This window comes from Gamsiella multidivaricata, assembly GCF_025024155.1.
Source record: "Gamsiella multidivaricata strain RSA 2152 chromosome Unknown BC939scaffold_40, whole genome shotgun sequence".
Lineage (NCBI taxonomy): Eukaryota > Fungi > Mortierellomycota > Mortierellomycetes > Mortierellales > Mortierellaceae > Gamsiella > Gamsiella multidivaricata.
This window is the reverse complement of record NW_026251748.1, coordinates 152931-175568: the sequence shown is the minus strand read 5'-3', so window position 1 is coordinate 175568 and position 22638 is coordinate 152931. Positions and strand designations below refer to the sequence as shown.

The 22638-nt window shown below is 48.4% G+C and overlaps 10 protein-coding genes across 10 annotated transcripts; 6 read left to right on the top strand and 4 right to left on the bottom strand.

The window, feature by feature from the left end:
* Positions 1–369: 369 nt before the first annotated feature.
* On the top strand, positions 370–1747 carry BC939DRAFT_454229 (uncharacterized protein). Its single transcript, XM_051556038.1, has 3 exons — positions 370–878; positions 992–1486; positions 1605–1747. Exons 1-3 carry the CDS (start codon positions 534–536, stop codon positions 1698–1700), a joined length of 936 nt encoding a protein of 311 aa, XP_051411340.1. The 5' UTR covers positions 370–533; the 3' UTR covers positions 1701–1747.
* Positions 1748–3904: 2157 nt separating this feature from the next.
* Positions 3905–5566, top strand: BC939DRAFT_193206 (uncharacterized protein). The gene has a single exon (XM_051550540.1). It carries the CDS (start codon positions 4047–4049, stop codon positions 5382–5384), a length of 1338 nt encoding a protein of 445 aa, XP_051411339.1. The 5' UTR covers positions 3905–4046; the 3' UTR covers positions 5385–5566.
* A 6-nt stretch (positions 5567–5572) lies between these two features.
* On the bottom strand, positions 5573–7822 carry BC939DRAFT_517841 (kinase-like domain-containing protein; the record flags this gene model as incomplete). Its single annotated transcript, XM_051561176.1, has 10 exons — positions 5573–5737; positions 5854–5908; positions 6208–6416; positions 6618–6714; positions 6853–6960; positions 7073–7135; positions 7234–7351; positions 7452–7516; positions 7619–7710; positions 7777–7822. 10 exons carry the CDS (start codon positions 7820–7822, stop codon positions 5688–5690), a joined length of 903 nt encoding a protein of 300 aa, XP_051411338.1. The 3' UTR covers positions 5573–5687.
* Positions 7823–9663: 1841 nt separating this feature from the next.
* On the bottom strand, positions 9664–11933 carry BC939DRAFT_193113 (mitochondrial resolvase Ydc2). The gene is made up of 2 exons (XM_051550539.1): positions 11579–11933; positions 9664–11438 (listed from the first exon to the last, which is right to left on the bottom strand). Exons 1-2 carry the CDS (start codon positions 11788–11790, stop codon positions 10163–10165), a joined length of 1488 nt encoding a protein of 495 aa, XP_051411337.1. The 5' UTR covers positions 11791–11933; the 3' UTR covers positions 9664–10162.
* Positions 11934–11941: 8 nt separating this feature from the next.
* BC939DRAFT_484282 (P-loop containing nucleoside triphosphate hydrolase protein) lies at positions 11942–14261 on the bottom strand (the record flags this gene model as incomplete). Its single annotated transcript, XM_051559243.1, has 5 exons — positions 11942–12405; positions 12504–12967; positions 13056–13192; positions 13286–14116; positions 14223–14261. The coding sequence occupies 5 exons, from the start codon at positions 14259–14261 to the stop codon at positions 11942–11944; spliced, it is 1935 nt and encodes a 644-aa protein (XP_051411336.1).
* A 604-nt stretch (positions 14262–14865) lies between these two features.
* BC939DRAFT_477916 (uncharacterized protein) lies at positions 14866–15567 on the top strand (the record flags this gene model as incomplete). The annotated part of the gene is made up of 1 exon (XM_051558716.1): positions 14866–15567. One exon carries the CDS (start codon positions 14866–14868, stop codon positions 15565–15567), a length of 702 nt encoding a protein of 233 aa, XP_051411335.1.
* Positions 15568–15598: 31 nt separating this feature from the next.
* BC939DRAFT_493705 (uncharacterized protein) lies at positions 15599–16761 on the top strand. The gene is made up of 2 exons (XM_051559574.1): positions 15599–15900; positions 16018–16761. The coding sequence occupies exons 1-2, from the start codon at positions 15865–15867 to the stop codon at positions 16600–16602; spliced, it is 621 nt and encodes a 206-aa protein (XP_051411334.1). The 5' UTR covers positions 15599–15864; the 3' UTR covers positions 16603–16761.
* A 1457-nt stretch (positions 16762–18218) lies between these two features.
* On the top strand, positions 18219–19503 carry BC939DRAFT_454210 (uncharacterized protein; the record flags this gene model as incomplete). Its single annotated transcript, XM_051556037.1, has 1 exon — positions 18219–19503. A coding segment is annotated over exon 1 (743 nt), but the record flags the coding sequence as incomplete, so codon positions are not given.
* BC939DRAFT_454209 (ATP synthase complex subunit H-domain-containing protein) lies at positions 19504–20944 on the bottom strand. Its single transcript, XM_051556036.1, has 5 exons — positions 20879–20944; positions 20266–20347; positions 20100–20155; positions 19932–19991; positions 19504–19841 (listed from the first exon to the last, which is right to left on the bottom strand). The coding sequence occupies exons 1-5, from the start codon at positions 20897–20899 to the stop codon at positions 19704–19706; spliced, it is 357 nt and encodes a 118-aa protein (XP_051411332.1). The 5' UTR covers positions 20900–20944; the 3' UTR covers positions 19504–19703.
* A 123-nt stretch (positions 20945–21067) lies between these two features.
* BC939DRAFT_454204 (uncharacterized protein) lies at positions 21068–22627 on the top strand. Its single transcript, XM_051556035.1, has 2 exons — positions 21068–22408; positions 22604–22627. The coding sequence occupies exon 1, from the start codon at positions 21112–21114 to the stop codon at positions 22348–22350; it is 1239 nt and encodes a 412-aa protein (XP_051411331.1). The 5' UTR covers positions 21068–21111; the 3' UTR covers positions 22351–22408; positions 22604–22627.
* Positions 22628–22638: the final 11 nt, after the last annotated feature.

Below are 22638 nucleotides of genomic sequence, written 5' to 3'. Positions count from 1 at the left end.
GAGCAAAAAGAAAAAAGAAAAAAGAAAAAGAAGAATGCACTGAATCCCTCCCTACTTCGAGATGGAATGTCGCATAAGTGGACATTGAACGCGTGCGGTACACCTATAACTTTGATCTGCAGTACGAATCAAGTCGTCTAACTAAACCGATTATGTGCTTTAGAAAAGTCAATCCCTAACTGAGCTTGTGATGTCCTGATCCACCCCCTCGTTGCTATCCATCAGGCATATAAATTGAGTCGCAAAGAGTTCTGCACTAGCTCAGGGGTAACTAACCTTATCCTGGTTAAGAACGCAATGGAAGAAGACATGCCGTTTGCGTGCGCCCTGTATGATAATGTTTCCATGGATGAATACTCCCGTCCCTGAGCCCCTATTTGTAGAAAGTATCCTTCCTTTTTCCTTTATCGCTTTTTCTCACTCTCTTCCATTTTCTCAATCGTTACCCAGCGCCCTCTTTTTCATCATTCATTTCACCTACTGCTTTTCAACACCCATAAGCCCTAACAAGCCATAGCAAGCCATAGCAAGCCATGTCGCGATCAGACATCGTGGAGCATAATCAAGTCCGCTACCGGATTCGGGTCTCGGCTGGCCCCGACCTGCAGACTCTTCGCCCTTTAAACGTCAATGACGACGCTAATCCAATGACGATTGATACGGATGAGTTTGTGGGCCATGTGGTGTTTCGAATCAAGGGACTGGATCAAATCCACGGCTACAAAGAAGGGCAGCAACAGGACGGACTCGAAGTTATGAAGGACAGTCCATGGTTTGACAAGGCGGCCGAGGCAGGACGAGGAGGGAATTTGCTGTCGTCAATGACGATTGTTGGCAGGTTTAAGCGCGAGTGGCCAGGAGAGCAAGTTGTCTTCGCTGTAAGTAGTGAGAGGCGATATAACCAAGAAGACTTTTCAAGAACAGATTGGCATTGAAAGGAGTTGACCTGTTGGTATTCTACTATAACTCTGTTTGAAAACAACGCATACAGTGTGTGTTCGATAGGCCACTGAATCTACCGCCACTGACATCTCTCGCCGTTAAATTCTTCAAAGCCATGGATCCAGGACTTCGGATCGACGTTCAGGCTCCAAAGCCCTACTACATCAGCCCACTTCTTGCCGCCATGAACACCGTCAATGTTTCAAAGGTATGCGCTGCAGATATCACCACGTCGACTACCGCCACATCGTTGACGACGGGATCAACATCTCCAGCTTGGCTCTTGTTCAATGGCGAAAACCTTGTTGAGGATACTTCGATGATTGTTGCTGTTGAGGAGGATGTGAGAAAGAGGACAAAGATCGCCAAGAACGCCGGCGCACGACAAAGTTATTTCGCCAAGGCGAAGCATTTGAGCAAACACCGGTTCGAGAAGGACCATGTGTATGGGCTTGAGCTGTTTGATGCGTACATGGATTGCTCTCGGTTCACACTCAAGTTACCGGGGCTCAGTCTGGACTTGTACAAGTATCTGAACGGACAGGTAAGACATCTTCACGAGCGCTTTCTTGCTTATCAGAGTACGAAGAGGATAAAAAAAGTAGGCCGAGGGCTAATATGCAGATTGGCGGGGTGAACTTGTTGCTTCTTGGTATTTCTAGCCTATCACGTATGTGCTCAGAACGCAGGATGGGTCAACGTCGTTCGTAGCTCTCTCGATTGAGCTTGTACCTGTGAATGATCTCTCAACTTTGTAAATTGTCAGCAATGGCATTAGGGTACAATAAAATGACTTTTCTCATCGAGAAACCCCTGCGTTTGCTACGCAGGATGAACCATTAGGCGTGAAAGGGTAAGCGCCAGGCAATGTATTATATCCCGTAGATCGTCTCATCTGGAAAGAGAGATAGCTACCTAGGGTAATTTTTAACTGATACGGCCAGTACAGTTATTCTTGTTGGGGCCGGCGGAGGTGCTCTGGGCGAGACAGGCTATTAATCCATTCGAGGCCAATATTAGCCAGATTCTGGGCGCCCACGCAGTCCTGTCTAGCCATCTCCGACACCCATCCTCGAGATGGACGAACGCCTGATTCGCTGGCTTTGCTATTCTTCGGTCCTTGTTTTGACGTACACAGCTCGGGCATTTCGATGACGTGAGATACTCATCCGAACAAATGACGGTGTACCCGAGGCTGTTTGCCTATGTGGTGCAATGGCATGGGGAAACATGGCATTAGTATTGATACTGGAGTGAAAACAAGTAAATCGTAATGGATATGTTTAAACTACCTAGACTGAGGCGGCGGGAAACTGCAGTCGCTGCGAGTTAATGTATTTCGTGTCAGGAGGGGGTCGACGAGAAAAAAGTGGCACCACGGGTTTCTGGACTATAGTCTCCAAAGTAAACATTTACCATGGATAATAGCAGCAAGCTATTCTATTCTAGACAACTGGATCGTCAACAGGTCCCCCAAAACGGAGGAAGGGATAAACGACGCGTCGTCACTGCGCTCGAAGGTCGTCAGTCGGATGACGCGTTGATGCCGCCTCATGTTTTCGATATACATTCCAGGCGGTCAAGGAGACCCATACTGCCGACAGAGTGCTCTTTAAGAAAAGGATCGAGGTGCCAGGCCTGGCAGGAAGGATCGATATCGGCATATTAATGCAGTCCACGTACAGCACAATGGTGCGTAACAGACAAGGCCCTGAAGCGCGTCATTGCTTGGCTCTAAATGGACACATGTGAATTTATTTGCTCCCTCTCGTCCCTTTTTTTGTTTCCTCAATCCATTCCAGTAAAGAAGCGCTCCTTTCATTCAAGAAGGAATCCTCCTCTGCCTCGCCCGAACAATGTCAAACGGGACCAACAATACCAACAGCACAAGCAACGGGACAACAAACACGGACAGGACCATCTCAAACGCCTTCACGCAACCACCAGGGCAGGATGCCTCCGCTCACAGAGCTGCTTTTACCAGCGCCACCATGACAACCTCAACCACAACAACGGCATCGCTCCTCTCGCGCGCATCGGAGGATGCATCTCATCTGCCCCAGACCAACCCAGCAGCAACAACGGTAGCAAGTACACCGTCCACCAGTATCGCTGCCACCGCTGCAACCGCGACAGCTGCAGCTCACGTCGTCAGTCAAAAGACCGTTGAGGCCCTGGGAGACTGGTTACTCGAGTCAGCTTCTGTCCATTCTGTACCCGCAGCCCAGGAACAACGGCGAAAACAAAGCTATAAGTCCAGTGCGATCATCAGCAAGACCATGAAGCAATCGCAGGAGGAGCGTCGCCGTCAAGCATTGGCAGAACAGGCCAAGGTAACTATAATAATTGGAATTACAGCAGCAACAATAGCCACGCCAAACCCCACTGGGATGACTTTGTGAGCCGTGGGATTCTTGTCCAGCAAGAACCTTGTGTTTTACATTTGCTTTGGACATGCTACACATATCTTCGTACACATATGGGGGCGAAAAAAGAATAGTCTAACATGGTATTCTGTCTCATACCTATAGAAACGCTACCAATTCACGAATCATGCGCGGAAACTTGCTCTGTTTGCCAGTGGACAGTCCTCCGAAGGGTCCTCCGACGATGAGGACGGCGATATTCAAGATGATGATGAGGACGAGGAAGATGATGACGAAGACGAAGACGATGAGGACGGTGATCACGAACAAGATAACAACGATAACATCGACAGTGCAACACGGTCTACGAGGAGGAAAAAGAAGCGATCCAGCAAACAGTCGGCTGCAGATGTGGAAAAAGTCACGGGAGAAACAACCCTGGCTGCGCCCTTAGCCAAGTCAACCGCAGCACATAAACGACGACTGAGTTCCGAATCGGAACCGGAATCGGTAGCAGGACGGAAAACAGACAGGATAGGGGACGTTCTTTCCCCAAAGAAGCCGCGCTTGCAGAAGAAGCCGTCGTCCAAGAGTTCGAAAAAGAAGAAGATGGAACGAAACCCATTCAGGCACGATTATCAGTAAACAAAGGATTTTGTTAATCAAGCAAAGGGGTTTCTTGGTCAAACAGCTCTAATACTATGGTTTCTACATTGGATACGAAATAGAGACCAGCTCATGATTCCGGAGGCAATGGCAGACATCCCAATAGATCTCGATACTAGCTACTATATTGTTCCACTCCCGATCGGCCATCGATGTTTTGTGATTTCTGCGGACGGAAAGACTACGGCACGCCTCCCATCGGGACAGCTTTTGGTCTCTGCGTTCGAGTCATGTTTACCAGCAGGATCCAGTCAATATCGAGGCAACAGGAGGTCGGACTACTGTATTCTGGATTGCGTCTACTCTTCCGTCACCAGGACTTTTTGGACCTTGGACATCATGTGCTGGAGAGGCCACCCCGTTTATGAATGCGAGACAGAATTTCGATTCTGGTGGTTGAGAGGCAAGTTGGCAGAAATTGAGGGTTTACAGGGCAAGTGGGTTGCAAGCCAGACAAAGGAGTGGGAGCAAGAAATGACAAAGAAGAGGCTGAAAAGGGCTCGACAGATCAAGAAGCGGCAGGAAAAGGCAGCAGCGGCAGCTACGACGGCTGCCATGGACGTAGTGCCGGTAGAAAAACCAGAGGTCACAGTTCAGGAAGAGGTCGATGATGGAGATGATGAAGCAGGGACTGAGAGCATGGATGTTGAGGACAACGCGAAGTCAGGGCCAGCAGGAGTGTCAAGAAGATTCTGGCCAGTCGTTTTCACGCCATTGCCGTACTTCAATGCATCGATCGATTTGGTCAGGCTGTTGGCAGAGTCCATGTATCAGCCCGCACCTTCTCAATCTTCGTCGTCAGCTGCACCGACGAATGCTATGAGTAATACAGGATCTTCGTCTCAGGATCCGTCTTTGGTAGCCAAGAATGCAAGCATGGTACAGTCCACGCTTCCATCATCCTCACCTTCATTATCCTCACCTGCGACAACATCGACATCTGTCCCTGCTTCAAAACTGCCACCAGCGACAAAACTTTCATCCAAACCGCACCCAGCGGGCGCTTTGACTCATTCACATGGTGGCAATAACAACAACCATGTTTACAGTAACAACGATGGTAATTTGAACAATGGTACCTCGGCTTCTGCTTCCCTCTCGATTCTCGGAACGATGGCTCTTTCGGGAGAAATAGCGACCGCGGCGGCGTTGTTCCCAGCGCACGATAATACCCAGAAGATACGACAGGACCAGACGCTCTTGCATGAACGGGCCGCAGGACTCGTGTTTTTCAACAAGAAGACCATGTATGTCCTAGGAACGACTCCGCTCTGTGGATGGGTTACGATGGAGCAGATCGGAGACGTGTTCTTTGGTGAAGAAGGCGGGATTGGCCCAGTGCCGGGCACCAGTGCGGTCGAAGGCAGGGAGGTTGAGATGGAGGACGCGTTGGAGCGGATCCGGATCTGAAAAAGAGAAAAAAAAAAAAAAAAGCGAACAAGACATACTATGGGTTTTTACACCGACACAGAAAGAACTCTGTTATTTTTCCATCTTGCACTCACATATCACTAAACATTCCATTTTGCAGACACATACACAGATTTCAATAATAATAATATTGCATGCCTCGACAAACATAAAGCCATATACCATATGCAGGCTACTTTTCTTTTTTATTACCGACAATTTTTGTGCACTATGCGAAGCAGTTCTTTTTAATGGCGCTTTTAAAGAAGGTGCGAAAGCGCATCTCCTTCAGGCTATAAGTTATTAAGCGCTGCCTGCAGCTTCCCGTCTCCGAAGTTCATCAAAGTAAGGATCTGTAGGTGATAAACAATATAACAACAAAAAAGAAGAATAGGAATGAATATTGAAAGCAGTAGGACCATGTTCAAGACATGAGAGACCTCGGAGGTCCGCAGGAAATGCCACTTACGAGCGAGTGCCGCATCGGCCGATATCCTCTTGTCTGGGTTGTAGGTGATAAGGCGCTAAAAAGGACATGCCCATACATAAAAAATAGCAGCATTGGTGAGCATTCACACTTTGTGGAGCATAGCTTGAATTAAATCTTTTTTTTCTGAGCACATGAACACAAAGCGAGCGCGCAGTCTTGTTGCACCACGAACGTGCACGATTCAGGAACGTGCGCAGATTCATTTCCCATCCAAATCTCGATATCTGGCCGATACTCCAGCCAACACAGAAGCCTGCGTGCATTGTCTACCTCTCGCTGCTTGTGTATGGATAATACCAACAACAGCATTAACAATAATTAAAAGCAACTTACGCTGAGCAAATCAATGCCAGAGGCATCTAGTTTTGGGACAAGGTTCTCTAGAGGAATCGGATTGTACATTGGGAAATCCGGTCGATAGTCCGGTAGTCTTGATACATCAGGCCAAGTCTCTTCTGTGGGGGTTCCTAGAATCTTGAAGATCTTGAGTAACTGATCCTTAACGGAGCTTCCTGGGAAAAGCGGCCGCCCTGATGCCATTTCTACTCATGTTGCACAAAAAATTCCAAATTTGTGTTGGGGTGAGAAAGGTTGATCAGTGTTCATATCGCTTGAGCAAAAATAACAATAATAATAATAAATGAAATGAAACAGGAAATAGCGCGAATATCATGAAGGCTGAATGTTGAATAACAGACACAAAAGCCATAGAGATCCAGTCTCGATTGACGACTCGTATATACCTGCGAAGATGCATCCTGCGGACCAAATATCGATGGATGTAGAGTACTGCTTCGACCCCATCAAAACATCCGGTGCTCTGTACCACAATGTTACGACCTATCATCAGCATGGAAGAGTAAACCGCCAAATCGTTGGGTCAATATCCCATCGTGTCGTATACAATTGCTCTTTCCTTGTCTCCGATGCAAGGGAGCCCGCGTTGATGGTTATTTCTGTCCAGTTCCTTTGTCATACCTCATGCGAGTAGCTCCTCACTGGAATGCCAAAGGCTCGTGCCAATCCAAAGTCACCCAGCTTTAAATCGCCCTTTTTGTTGATAAGTAGGTTTTGTGGTTTCAAGTCCTAGATCAAAGGGAGAGAAAGTGGTATATGTGTGAGTCCAAGTACCTACATTCTCATGTTTCGTGACCGTAAAGACATGGAATTAGATATGGACATTCATTGAGTTACTTACTCGATGCAAAACTCGATGTTCATGACAATATGCAATGCCCTTCAACAGCTGGTACATCAGTTGCTAAATTACTCAGATAATCAAATCGAATTAGATACGCGCGCTCTTGAAGTGCGAACCGTTCCATAATACTTCCAGTCCTCCTAGGAAGAAACACACACCTTTATCGTTAGCACATCAATGTCTCCACTGTAGGTGTCCAAGAACTTTTTCAAATCCGAATCCAGATATTCGAAAACAAGTGTCAGTTTTTTCTCCGTGTGCAGTACATCGTATAGCCTATTCATAAACCAAAGAGGGAGGCAATCTGCAGTTAGAGGAGACGGTTTCCAAGCGAGCGATTCGCTAGATAGCGACAGACAAAACCTGAACATCGTACCTGACAATATTGGTATGTTTCAATTCTTTTAGCAACGAAATCTCGCGAATGGCTGTGCATGGTACCTAGATATGATGCGATATGTTGGTTTTAGAAGTTGCAGCAGCTTGAAAAGGATCAATTGAACTACGAGTGGAAGGAAGAAAAAGTTGGTGCATTGCTCTTACTCCTTCTTCTTCATTGTCCAGACGGATACGTTTCAACGCAACCACATCATTGGTCTCTCGATTCTGGGCTTTGTAGACGATACCGTATGTTCCTATACGTCAAAATTATCGTTAAATCAGCGGTGGTTGTTCAAATAAAGGTCAGGCTTGCGGCTTACTGCCTCCTCCATGCTCCTGTTTTCGAAATTCCGTTCCCAACCTCATTGCTACATGCATCCTGAACACGGTCCGCATCATGCCTGGTTTGCTCCTGTTGGCTCCTGCTGTCCTTGGTGTCCTCTCCATTCGTTTGAGGTTACCCATCAACGCGCACTGTCTGCATGCAAGTGACCTTTACTTCAAATAACGAAGTTAACCCATGTGGGTTTGTGTATGTGTGTGTGTGGAGGGGAGAGACTACTCCGTGCCACCCTCTGTTCCTGAGTCGCGTTTTGGTGTGGCAAAACTATTCCCTCCTCAGGTCCAACCCTAGCACTTGTGCCTGGGTCTATGTTTATCAAGGTTTACCTTCTCCAAGCTTCTCGATTTTCTGGAGGCAAATTGAACGGATGAATGAATAAGAGAGGATATGAGGGAGCTTTGTCAGAATACAGCCTGAATATGGCCAGCTATGGAGACAATGCAATGCTGAGTAAGTGCATTGCGGTACCTGATATTTGTCCATTGATGGGTCTGATCTGCTGTTTGTCAGGCAGTTAGAGTGAAAGGCGAGGAGGTAACTTGCGGCTCAGCGTGCTTTAAATACAGGGGCTAAAGCAGACGAATGCGAAAGAGAGTGGAGGACAGATGCAAAGAGATGATGACGAGAGTGAACAGCGGCAGGACCTTGCTGCTTCTGATGGGTCGATCAAAAAAAAGAAAAAAAAAAAAAGGATGGGAAGAGATGGAACTGACAAAAAAAGAAAAAAGTTAAAGCAGCAGCTTTGGCCACCTTTGACAAGACCGCATTTCTTCTTTGAGTTCATGCTCCTTTTCAGGCTGCCCACCCGCTACACGAGCAATATGGCCAACCCATTGCCGTCGCTTTGTCGGCCATGCATGTCAACTATCGTTCCTCTGGTCTGGTGTCGATGTCCAAGTCAATACAATTTGCCTTACTCTCTCCTCGTCTTCACTCCGCCTTTGGGCGTGCAATCAATATTAGGAGTCAGGCCCGTAAAGTTTCCTCCGCTCACGACCAAACTTTCTCAATCGCGCTCCTGCTGCGACAGACCTTGGCCTTGTCTATCATATCTCATTTATAAACAATCTGGGGGGAGCAAAGGTGTTTGCATAAAGATCCGCCAGTTCAATTGCTGGTTCCGTAAATCAGGGTTTCGTTCTTTCATGGTAGATGGTAAGAAGCGTTTAATTAGCCATAAAGAGTTCTCGGACAGATTTGTAAGCTTGCTGCTGCCCTGCACGACTGCGTCATATATGTAGATCGTACCGTCGATCTCGGTTTAATTACAGATGAGAAGGGCCAGAAACGGACGAAATATTCTCGCGCTCTATCCTCCTTCGTTCGCATAGCCTATTGCAGCAGCGATCTTGTCAAGGTAGAGATCCATCTCGCAGCAAACGAAGTACCATAAAAAAAAAAAAAAAATAGCGAAAGAAACAGAATCTACTATCCTCATTCGACTACTGCATACCAATGCTTGCTACCAAAAACCTTTTCATCAACATGACTACTTAAGATAAACATAGTCTTTAATGAAGTGTTGCAGATCCTCACCGATAGCACACCTCTTGAGCATATAGATGATAAGTCAACCTTGTATGGCTTTAGAATCAACCAATAGCTGTTACAATACGCGCAATACACTCTGATCGATGTTCACCCAAGAGAGGTCCGGTGTTATTCCTGACCAAGTAATCGGCCACGGTTCGGATCTATAGGCCCTCACGCTGCAAGGACATTTTAGAGATCAGCGCGGGAATTTTTATGGCTGCGGAGAAAAATTGGCATAAGCCATGCGAGTCTCATTGCACGCGCAACGGATTTGAACAGCGATTGCAGGGCATTTCTGCAGGATCCGCTTCGAGAACCCGCGATGCTGATGATAATGATGTTATCATAAATAGTAAATCATCATCCAGAAGCCAATGATGTGTATTATGTAATCGCCCGTCGACAATTTGTTGCCACGCTGCAACCTAAAGAGAGCTGCTAATGTTCAAGTAGTAGGTAATTTTCGTTTCCTTGTGCCGACTAATATTTTTTGCTGTGCTGCCTCGCTAACTCGCTCGGTCGCTCTTCAGAGTCCACGAGTTTACGGAGTCTCAGATACTGCATGTCTACTCATGCCAAAGAAAATAGTCATTCTTTTTAGAAAGTGCTATTGACAATTAAGTATAGATGTGTTGGCGTTCATGTCTGTAGTCCTGAATTGCTCGGCGCTCGCAATGAATCCTGGCTTATGTTGAAGCAAAAAAATAAAACTAGTCTGCAATAAATCCAATAATAATATCGCTATCGACCGCTGCGTGTTGCCTTCGATTGCGCACTCATCCCGCTCAACCTCATGTCTATCCTTTCTATGTGCCCGCCCTCTTTATCCTCTAAATACCCTTCTGTCCACCTCGCGAACGCTCTACCGCCTCCTCGATAGCCCGTCCCCTCCATTCGTACCACGAGATCGCCTGCAGCAGACAGTCGCTGAGATCATCCCGTTTCTTCTCTTGACCATACCAATCCCTGACTTCCGTGCGGCACCGCAGCCGAAATCTAGCTCCGATTCTATCCCCCTCGCCCATTGGGGTAATTAGATCGTTATCGCTGTTGCGTATCCACTGGTCGACCATGTTTCTGGATTGCCCCTTTTTGGTATGGTACCCGCGCGTCTTGCTTGCTCTTCCGCCTGCATCATTCACTTCTGATGTATTCGATGCATCCAATGCGTCGCTGTTACTTTTCGTTATAGTCTGCGTCTTGGCCGCTGCACCGATCCCCCACCAACTGGCCACGGCTCTTGGCGATACGGATTCTACAAAGACAACATCCTCATTCTCCTTCACATCCTTGGTCTGGTCCTGTTCTTTGCCAGCAGCGCCGGCAGTCATTTCGGCAATCTTTTCTTGTTGTTGCTGCCGCTTCTTGAGCGCTTGCTGCCACACCGCAAGCCATACATGGATCATACCTTCGAGCACTCCACACCTGAAAGTCGCATCCAGGACCGAGTGCATCCCTGCTGTCCGAAACCGCTGCTGCTCCACGATCACTCCTTCCAACGCTTCACTGTCCACAATCTTGTGCATCACCTTATCCAACCTCAGCGCTACCGATCTGGAATCGAACGGCAGTGCAGGCGCTTTCACCTTGACTTTGGCGCCCTTGCCTCTTGTAGCCTTTATCGTTTTAATAGGCGGGGCATTATCACCAGAAGCTTGCTCACCTTGGGCAGATACTTTTAATGACCCGTCGCAATCCTCGGTCTCGTCGCGGTGATCATGGTGGTTTTCATCAATTGGGCCAAGGAGATCCTCAACTGACCAGCGCAGAATTTCTCCGTCCCTCGAGAGCTCGACCCAAGCGAGGTTGCGGATCCCAACATCGATCGACACGATGGATCGAGGCAACACACGCTGCTGGATCCTCTCCAATGTTTCCCCGTCTACCTTCCGCTCCAACCGCTGCTCTTGGCAGGATGGCAAGGTGCAAGGGTTGCTAGAGGCCTCAAATATGGTCCCATGGCGAGAAAATTCGGGCTCCAAGCGCTCGACCTTGTGCAGGATCGCACCCATGTGTGTCAAAAGTCGGTTTTTGAGAACTGGTTTCGTTCCCGAAAGCTGCAGACCCATCGCGTTCAATAGCGACGACAGATCCTTGATAGTGAGCCTTAATACCCAATTATCCGATTACAATAAAAAGAAGAGATACAAGGGCGCACAGGGGCGTTAATTAGGGTATGAAGGATTTGAAAAGTTGTTTGCTCGTTGTTACAAATGTCAAAAAGCATTGTGGATTCGCCAACTCACCTGCTGAGCGATTGTTCGAGCTGCGTGCTAAAGTGTCGCACAGCCACTTTGGGAAACAATGAGATCAGGGAGACAGGATTTGATAAGTGTGGTGAGGGAGGCTGGGATGCGATCGTGATCGCGATTCCCTTTGAGGCTGTCGACAAGGAGCGCTGCCATCCACAAGACAATCGTTGTGATGTAAGGCGCGGTACATAACACCAAGGTTGCATCGAGTTATATGCGTGTGTTTCGAGAATACACAAACAAACAGGGATGAGAAGTGCGAGGAACAGCTTCCTCGGTCCTACGATTCTTTACAGAGCTTATTGTTGTTTTTCAGCAAACGAAGGTTCTTTTTATTAGGGCTTGGACAAGGACCCGCTACATCTCGTTGCCTGCCCTTTCGTTCGGCCGCATCATGCCGCTGTTCTTAGTCTTCTGTTGCTGCTCCAGCTTGGGACACTCTGTCACACGATGACCCAGACCACCGCAGTAGCCGCACCCGCCTGCAACGCCCATGTCCTTATACTTCTCTGTAGGATCCTCTAGTGCCTCCAGAACCGGCGGCACCTTTTGCTTGGCTTCCTTCAGCAGATGCTTCAAATCCAGCAGGATCTGCTCTGATGAGTTCATGTTGATAAATGTCGTTGCAATACCCGTCTTTCCCGAACGACCAGTGCGACCGATCCTGTGTACATAATCCTCGATCTCCTTCGGCATGTCAAACAAAATAACATGATGAATATCCGCAAAATCCAAACCCTTGGATGCAACATCTGTGGCGACTAGAACGTCCTTCTGATAGCTCTTGAACGCATTGATGGCATATTCACGTTCTTCTTGGGCTAAATGCGGAGAGAACAAGAATATATAAATACCAGTTTCTAGCACCTTGTCCTCATAAAAACACGTTGATCTCGTTACAAAGCAAAAAACAACTTACTCTTGGACCCATGGATAGCCACTGCCTCAACGCCCTTTAGCAGCAGGTACTCCTGAATATCATCGACATCGTTCTTGTTCTCTGCAAAGATCAACACTGGTGGCGGCGTCTTTTGTAGACATTCAAGCAGATATACGATCTTGGCCTCTTGCTTCACGTACTCGACCTCCTGAATGACATCCAAGTTGGCAGCTCCTGCACGGCCTACGTTTACAGTGACGGGCTTCACAAGAGCCGAGCGAGCGAAATCCTGGATCTTTTTGGGCATAGTCGCTGAGTAAAGAATCGTCTGGCGCTGGTGTTTGAAATACGACAGAATGTTCCGCACCTCCTCTTCGAATCCCATGTCGAGCATTCGATCAGCCTCGTCCATACACATATATGTACACAAGTTCAAATTGAACTTCTTCTTCGCCAACATGTCCTGAAGACGTCCTGGTGTCGCAACCACGACATGAATACCGCTATTTTACATAAGAACAAAAAAGGTTGCTAAACATCCCAATTCTTTGACAGCACATAGGCACAATGATCTCAGAATAAAACGCTTACCTATGCAAGACGGATGCCTGTTCCTGCATATTGATTCCTCCCATGCAAAGTAGTATGTTAATTTTTGCATACCCTCCTTTGTGCAGTATGTCGGCGATTCCAACGAAGCCTTCATAAGTCTGTCTTGCCAACTCGCGCTATTAGCCAAGTAATGAAAATTGAAATACTGGTCAACTTTTTTTTTTCTTCTTTGCCGAGCCCTTCTTTTTTACAATAACAAGATAACGTACAGATGGACAGACGACCATTCCGATAGGTCCTTCGCCCTTAGCCAAGGGCATCTTCGTTTCTTCTTCAAGTGCCCGCATGATCAATGGAAGTGTGAACGAAAGCGTCTTTCCCGATCCTGTGAAGGCGATACCGATCATGTCCCTCCCCGAGAGCGCCACAGGCAATCCTTGCATCTGAATCGGCGTGGGCATTTTGATTCCTTTGTTCTTCAGATAATCCATTACTGGCTGCGGGAATTTCATATCCCTGAAGGCCTTGATTACTGGTGGCATATCCTCTCCTTCCGCGTCGATGTGGTACTTCTGTCGAATCGCCGCCAGTTGCTCCTGAGTCAACTCACGAATATGCCGTGGCGGAGTCCATGTGGTCTTGATTGGGTCCTTGTAAACGATTCCCTTCGAGATCTCCTCCACAGATGCTAGTTGTTTCCGTTCCGTGACAGCCGCCAAAATCTTGGCCTCCTCCTCCATGGTCTTTTGTGCATCTGTCTTCTGTTCCTCTGCATTGACTTGCGCCTTCCGGATCTCGACCGACTGCTCAATCAAACTGACACCCGCACGAGGTCCGATTTTAGAAACCTTTTCATCATCGTCGTCGTCACTAGGGTTGTTGGAATCGCTGCGACCGCCGTCGTTCTTGGATCTGCTGCGGTTGGTGGTGTTCTGATCGCTTCCGTATCCACTGGAGGTGCCGTGTGATCCAAAGTCGAGAACGCCGCCCTTCTTGGAGACGAGCTTTTGATATTTTTCCGCGCGGCGCTTTGCAAGAGGGACGTAGGGCACATAGTTGTCGCCGACGTCCAAGTCGTCCTCGAGAGCGGATTCGTTTGGCTATTCTCGCATGTGGAATGAGAAAGGCAAATGAGTGTCCACGAACATGCAGATCTTTCACAGACCGCTTTAGAATGCAATATACAGTAAGAAAAGTAAGGCTTACCCTCTTGTTGTCTCTTTCTCTGATGCGACTCGTTGCCATGGTCGTGTGTATGCGTATGTGTGTGTGGGTTATGGATGGTTGAATGGAAGCGATGCAAAGTGCATACCAGGAACCACCCCTTGGTTCATTCTGAGTGGCTTACTCATCCAGACCTCGTTTGTCCGTCACAGCCAATTGGGGGTCTCGCCAACTGGAAGGCCCGACTGCAGAATGTTTGAGCAACAACCTGTACAGTGCGAACCGCGACTAGATGCTGCCCAGCACTTGTGCTGGTCTACTGTGGGAGATCAACCTCGTAGGATGACCGCTTTTGCCGCCGCTACTGGTATGTTGCTGTTGTTGTTAAGTATCAAAGTTGCTGACAAGTCCTTTTTGTCTCTTCGCTGCGTGTTGTCGCACAAAAAGAGGAATGCTGCATGCCACTTTCACTTTCTTCGGTTGGTTTGGTGCAACCAAGTGCCTTTCGTGCTTTGTATGCGCTGGCAACGGCTCACAGGATGTCTGAGTGCTCTCCCTTTCGTTGTCGACTACTTCTTCTGTGAAGAACTCGCTTCAGCTTCTTTCTTTTGTCTCCATTTCTCACACTTTCTTCCTTCTCCACAAACCACCCTTTCCTCTTCACTCCCCACCCACTCGTCCAGCTATGCATCTCTCGACCAAAGCAAGTCTCCTAGCTCTGTCCACTTTGATCCTCTTGGCCACATCGCCTCCCGGTGACAACCACGGTGCCGTCGTCTCTGCGACACTCACTCCACAAGAACGCCTCGAAGTCGAAGCCAAGGATCCCGACAATCCTAACTACTGCCCCGCCTGTCTCAAAAAGGCACTCTTCAATCATTTTCCCCATGCGTGCCCTAAGGATCTCGAGCCATGGGAGGCTACCACACGACCGGAGGGTCCTCGCCCTAACGAGCAACGGTGTATCTGCATCGCCTTCGTGGATCTGTTCTGGATGAAACGCGATTGTGAGCAGGAATGCACGTTTGTGAATAACCCTGCGGCCATGGCTCATTTCCAGCCTGCAGAAGACATCCCAGGATGCGACAAGTGGATCGATTTTGCGACAGGGCAGGAGAATCAGGTTGAGGGGTTTGAACCAAGGAACCCGAGCCATCAGCCAGAAGTCTATGTACCCGAGGATACCGAGGCGGAGACGGAAGCTAGCCAAGAGGAGACCGTCAAGGACAAGGAGGAGGAGCAGATTAAGAAGAGGGAAGAAAACGGCCCAGAAGAAGAGGTGGTCGAGGCGACAGAGGTCAAGCTAGAAGGACCCCGGGGCTCTGAAGATGAGCCCCACATTCAAGGGGAGGTCAAGGCGGAGAAGGGGCCAAAAGACGAACTGTAATTCCCGCAATAAACTTTCTCCATCTAATTCTGCATGTTTGTCTGCCAGTCTTGTCAATGCGGGCACTGTTGTCGTGAAAAAATCTGTTGTGGGGGCGGAGAGAACTGCTTCCCCGCGTGGAGTGTATCGTTCAATTGCCCGAGAAAATAGGGCTGCACCCAGGAAGTGGGATCTCCGAGTGGAAATGTATAAAAACCACGCCTAGATTCGCCATCGCCATTGCCATTCCGTTCGTGAATTAGACAATCACTCCTCTATACCCCCCCTCACACCTTCTTATATACCCCTTTATCTGAAATGGCCATCTCAGCAGATCAATTTTCGTTTCGACAGGTAGGCAATGGAGCCAGGACCAGCAAAAGCAGCAATTGATTATGGGTAGAGCGACTTGATGTGCCTTGCAGCTGTCTAATGCACTCTACGACCTTGTGTATTTGTGTATGCATGTAGGCGAAGCCAGAAGAGCTCGATATCTTTATCGACATCCTCGAGCGAGCCGCGCGGTGGATGGAGGCTAACAATTTGAATCAGTGGATCCCAGGATCGTTTGTCGCTCCAAAGACCCGCGCTCATATTGAGCACGCCATCTCGATTGGAAACGCATACTTCATCATCAATCAGGAGCCCACTGTTACTACTGCGACCTTGAGCGGTTCGACAACACCCATAACGTTAGTGAGCATGTCATGCAAACCGGAAACGATCATCGGCACCTTCACTTTGAACTACGCAGATCCATTCGACGAGATGCTGTGGAAGGACATTGTTGAGGACTGGACGGACGCTGTGTATCTGCACCGTTTAGTGGTTGAGCGAGAATATAAGGGCTATGGGCTCGGTCCCAAGGCACTGATGTTTGCGGAGCAGGAGGGGTTGAGGCGGGGCAAGCACTATCTGCGATTGGATTGCATGGCCGACAACAAGCTACTGAAGGCCTACTACCGAGAGAAGGCCCACTTTAAGGAGTTCGAAGACTACCCTGGAGAGCGACTCTTTGGGAGATTCGAGAGGCCCATCACGGCGACCTTAGTTTGAGGCGACTTTTTCTATTGAAACTACGCGGGCAGATGCCACCTACAACGGATCACGTTACTATGTTCGATAATAAAAGAATCATCTTTTCTGCACATTGACATAATTCACGCTACGATAATAAGCTGCTTCGTTGCGCTTGTGATCGAGCGTTGGACGGACTCATGCGTCCGCAAAGAAGGAGGGGAAAGGCGAATCTGCATGCATTCTTCGGAACATAGCGGCTGTCTCTACATCTGCTAATAGACTCATAGTATATCGCCACTTATACAACTATTTATGGTTCTGTTTGGCCGTCTACACTGTAACCGGACGCAGGATGCAGCGAGCGACATGCCAGCTGTCCTCCTGCGAAGACCATCCCTTTGAACCTTTATGATACGAATGAAGTCCGCGGGAATGCAAGTGTAAAGGCCAGGGAGGGCATGTACAGTATGCAAAGAAAAAATGGCTGTCTGTGCATCTGTTTGTAGGACAGCGTTCTCTGTGCATATGGCATGAATCTAGCGATGCTGTTCGCGTTTGAAAACTCTTTCCCCCAAGTCCAGTGTCCTTAGTGTGCATGTATAGGCGCGTGTATATCCAGAAAGTTACCGGCCAGGTTATCCCGGATGTGGTTATCGTCCCCCGCCATTGCGTTATCCTATTGTGCATGCTTAGGGTACATAGACGCTGTCATGCTGAACCCCTTTTACGCTCAATTCTTGGTACCCACCGCAGGGCTGTAACGTATTGTGTGCGAATGGTGCTGTCATGTTTGTAACATCGATCCATGGGTTGGTCAATGCTCCATGTGTCCCCACTCAGTGGATATTTCACTCAGCAAAAAAAAAAACACGTATTATTGCATCGTCATTGACACACTCTGTTTTTTTTTTTTTGGGCGGAGCGAATGTTTGGTTTTTCAGGCCCCAGTAGAAATCCCGCGGTGTTTCAGTGGTATTTTGCTAGCTTATGACCGCACCAGGAGGGAAGCGAGCGCTTTTGACTTCCTTTTCATAAATACGTTGAGGATCCCAGGAACCAGGGCATCACCGCCCCTGGCTAACTCCCTCTCTTTATCCTTTTATCCAGTCCTTCTGATATCCACATACAGTCCCCATTTGCATTTTGCCCATAACTGGGCATTGCAGCACAAGATGGGAACTTAAACACGTTTATGAACGTTCCACAATAAAGAAAACACCGCACACAGAAGCAGCCCCCGCATCATCCGCGGATCATTTTCAATCTTTTTTTACTCTGCGAATTGGCCCATTGACCAACAACATCATCCATTTTTATCTTCGTTCGGCGACCCTGCTTGTCCCACCGTGCTCACATCCCTGCCTTTTTGTTTTGCAAGAAACGTCAAGAACAGGACCACCAAAGCAACTTTAACAACCGTTCGTGCGCGGCCCATGCACCAGACATCAAGTATTAGGTCTAGAGACAGGGACGAGTAATTGAGCAGCTGAAGAGACAACCATCTCCGGCTCTCATAATTGAATCATTTACTTCAGCTCAGAGCTCAGAGCAAAGCATGGCAAATGCGCATGGACACTTTGTGCCCACTGCCTTTATTCGTATATAAAATAACCCTCGTCCCCCATCCTTCCTTTTTTTTTTTTTTTTAAAGACCAACCTTTTCCCCAACGATATCTTCCCCCCTTCGCTCCACACCCTTTTCTCGCAAGGCTGAGCATCAGACTAATACCACATTTTCTCTCAAACGGTCTTCATTATAATATACTCCATCGTCATTTATTTCCAGAAAATAACAACCAGCATTTTCCTTCACACAAACCGCCCGACTACCATTTCGTCCTACAATCAAGCTATGAGCACCTCTTCAGCAGCACCCAGCATTATCTCGTCTTTCCGCCCGTCCTTCACGACTTCACGTATGACAGCATCCCACACAAAACAGCGGAGCAAAGTCACAGCCCTACTTCTCTCCCTCACTATCGCCTGCATTTTCCTCGCCTCAACCTGTTCCGCCATCTCTATCCCCAAAATCGCCCTCCAGCTAAACCAGCAGCGATCGATCGCTCAGCAAGTTCATCATGTCCAGGTCGCGGACGAAAGTATCCACAATGCCATGATCCTGATGAAAAAGTCGCTTCAAAAGCAGCGTCAACAAAAGCGGCTCCTCCAGCAAGAAAAGCATCATCAACAGCAACCAAAGCAAGAATCTAAAAAGAGACGATCCCAGCTACAAAAACGCGAGGTTGAGGGGGAAGCCTCGCTTGAGTTTAATGCCCACGCTGAGAGTGAGAGCTTCCGCGAACAGCAACTTGTCACCCCGTCGTCGCAACACCTGACGATATCCCCGAATACCAACCATGAGGATGGTAGGTACAGCGGTGATCGTAAAAGGAACATTCGTATCACAAAGTCTAAGCGAGCAAGACTTATTTCCGCGTACGAGGCCATTGTTTTCTCAGAAAGCCAGATGCCTGTCTTTTTGAGCCAAGACCATCGACAGACAACGTCTGCCATCACGACCAAAGGCCGGACCAGCCACCAGACCAAGCATGCGGCCGCCACCATCGATATCGTGAACGACCAAGATGGGACTGAGTAAACCAGGGGCTGAGGAACAGTGACTCGCTGGTAGACCTGCAGCCACTAACAACGACGCCCAACCCCATCAACTCCAGACATAGTGATGTTGCTCTCGATCCAAAAATAAACAAGGACGTTTCTCCATGGTACTTTTCTTTGGAAGCCCATGGTGGTGGACAGTGCCTTCAGAAGATCTTATAATGACAGAAACAGTAACATTGCTCAAAGACAAGAAAGCAACAGCCATAGGGTTACGCCCTCGGGAACAATGCGGGCAGTAGAAATATCTTATCAGTCATCTTTTGATGCTAGTTTCAACAAGAGCATCATACGCGACGCATGCAGGTACAAAACAAGCACGCCGTTGCCGCAAGGACCGCTTTCCTTGGACTTCAATTGCATCTCAAACAACTTTTCAAACACATACCATGGCTCAGTGTTTTACTTCACTTGCCATGCTGCTTAGAATAGACCTTCATCACAGCAATGAAAGTTTATCCTGTATGTATTTTATGGCATATGCTTCTCTGGAACTCGATGGGGGTTATGGCATGACTTTAGTGGTGCGCCTCTTCCTCTTCTTCCTCCTCTTCCTCCTCCTCCTCCTCAACAGCCTCCTCAGACACAGCATCTACAATCTCGACGTTGGCCTGCTCCCAAGCAGCAAGATCGGCAGAGGCATCAATAGCCGGGGTCTATGATGATAAAAGCAAATGTGAGTGAAGGATCCCTGGCATCTTTCGCAATATCCAAATCGAAGTCTACAGCCGGTAACAAAATCTTACAGCGGGGGCAACAGGGACCTTGAACTCCTTCACCTGAGAGGAGGCGTCAGCACCCTTGGCCTAAATGACGCGTCAATCAAACAAATAGAGACTGGCGTTAGTTCCAGCATAACGATAGAGAAGCGGTTCCTGTCCGAGCGACGACTCCTGAAGAAAGAAGAGGTATACATCGGGGGTAGGCTTATAACCCTTGAGCTCCTTGATGTACAAGTCCTTGAGGATGTCTATAGCATTCGTTTTTATAATTGAAAAGAGATTGTGAGTAACTCGATATAGCACTACGCACATAGACGGCTCAAACGCGTCGACCAAGCACAGCACACTGAAAACATACCCTGCATCAGAGGGGCCGAAGGAGCAGTGAAGCTGCGAACAGCCATGAACGAGACAGCGGGGCGAGCGACGGCAGCGCGGGTCTAATTGGCAACATGAACAAAAGCGATAACGACCGGTCTTTGGTTAGCCATGCTAATTCCACAGAAACAGCGTTGTGGGGGAAAGGTGTGGGTAGTTGCTTGCTTGGTTTCTGCAAGAGAGTGAATAGAATCCCGAAGCAATTGAGAGTCATTTTCCTGATATCTATCCATTGATATCGGTGTGAGCATGCTAACGACAAAGTAGATGACCCGATGCTTGCGGCGCTGTCTTTCGTTCAACTGGCGCCAGACGACGACGAGTAAAAGTAGCCCCGGCAAGCGCTACTGGACATCGAGCGCTACATCACCATTCGTAGCATAGGGCTATTGTCTCCTCGCAGTGCAGTAGTGGTCGTCCTGGAGCTGATACAACTGATACAACCGCTGCGGTTCCTGAAGGCGTCCTGATCAACCCGATGCAGTTCCAGCAGGCGTGTTTGGTCGATCCTCACGCATGGTAAGAAAAATTGAAATACGAAAAACGAAGGTGGGGCAGAGGAAGAGGAGGCGTTCCACTTGAAATTGGTTTACCAAGAGACGAGCAGCAAACATGGTTGATAGAGTGATGAGTGTGCGAAGGGGGATGGGGAAGGAAGGTGATTCTCGATCTACACTCGGAGAGAGGCCCCCCCAGAAATGACGAGTGGCAGATAATTTGATCGCAATGTCTGCGTCAGTTAAATTCGATTGGATGGGCAAAGCTCTTCCCTTTCAGGGACAAAACGAACCTGCACTCTTATATCCTTCATCCAAGCAAACCGACGATGCCATCATCTCATTCCATCAAGACGCTCCTCAAAGGACATGCTTCTTCGGAACAGGTCCCGGATAGTAAGACCAGTAGCGCCCCAGCACCAGCCAGCGCCCTTGCCCCTGTCGATCACCGTGTAAACGAAGCGCATGCAAAAGATAAGACGCTCAGCAATGCAGCCAAAAGTCAGGGTACACAACTAGAGACACAGGTACAGGAAAAAGGTGTACAAGACAAAGCCTCGGACTTCATACTGTCGACGCCAGGATCTCGGAAACGGTCAATCCTGCTCAACATGATGCTACCACCGGAGGCGCCTCCGGTTGACGCCAACCTTGCCCTACCACCAGTCCTCCTCTTCCCACCCATGATCGAGCCCCAATACAACGCTACAACAATCCTGGAGCGTGAAATATCTGCAGATACCGCAGTGGCAACGCCTGAAAACACAACTGAATCTACTTCAACAGCGCGTTCATTACGGTCGTGGGTAAGGGGCAGCAACAATGATGGGCGTATTACAAAGCGCAACAATCATGCTGTTCCCGTCAAGCGTGGATCAGATGACCCAGGGGTAAAGTGCAAGGAGGGCATCATCATGGATGTAAATATTGTCCATTCTGAGACCACCACTGTCATGTCGAAATCAAGTCATGTTCGGACGTGGATCTCGAAGATAGCTCGCACTGTCTCTGAGAACCGAGATGGAGGGGAGACAGGAAACGAAAAGAAGCAGGCAGTTATAGGTGGCGCTAGTACGACCAATGTATCGACAATGCAGGGCCAGGAGCAACAACAGACCATTTCGCTACCAGCGTCAACTTCATCCTCAGTCTTATCAGCTCCAGTGAAATCGCTTAGTGGCGGTACGGAAGGAACTATCACAACGACGACGACGACAACTGTACAACAGCAAGAGATTGTACACCAAGAAATCCATCAAAAGACACGATCGGTGGCCCTTGTGAATGTCAATGTCTCGATACAGGACGTTTTTGGGCTGGGCAAGATCCTGGAGATGGTGCTGGCGCTATCTCATGCTCACGGTGCGTTCCTGCGCCGACAGCCCTTCTGGCTGCAGTGCGTGATCATGGGCTGGGAAGGGATTCTTGTAATGCTGTTGGTCTGGGGTTTGCTACGTATCGTGGGCCTAGCTGAGGTGGTTGTCTGGGGGGCCGATGACCTGGTTCGCGGAACGCTGTCAACAGTCCAAACCGTCGGCAGGGTATTGGCAACATACTTTTCGCATTAGACCCTGTCATTATCAATAAGAAAGTGTTTGCAAGGTGTTAGCGGGGTTCCCTCCACGTGTACGTACAAGAGGTTTCATAAACCGTCCGCGTTGCATAAAAGTACGCGGGTGAAATGGATTTTCGACTGTGGTCTCGCTTTTTCCATGGGACTGGTTTCATATGCGTTATTCATGGCAGCTGGCATCCTTCTCCACAATCATTTCCCATTGTCCATCTTTTCCTCATTACAACACCTACACACATATACTCCAGTACTCACTTAGATACCTACAACTTATAAACGGTTT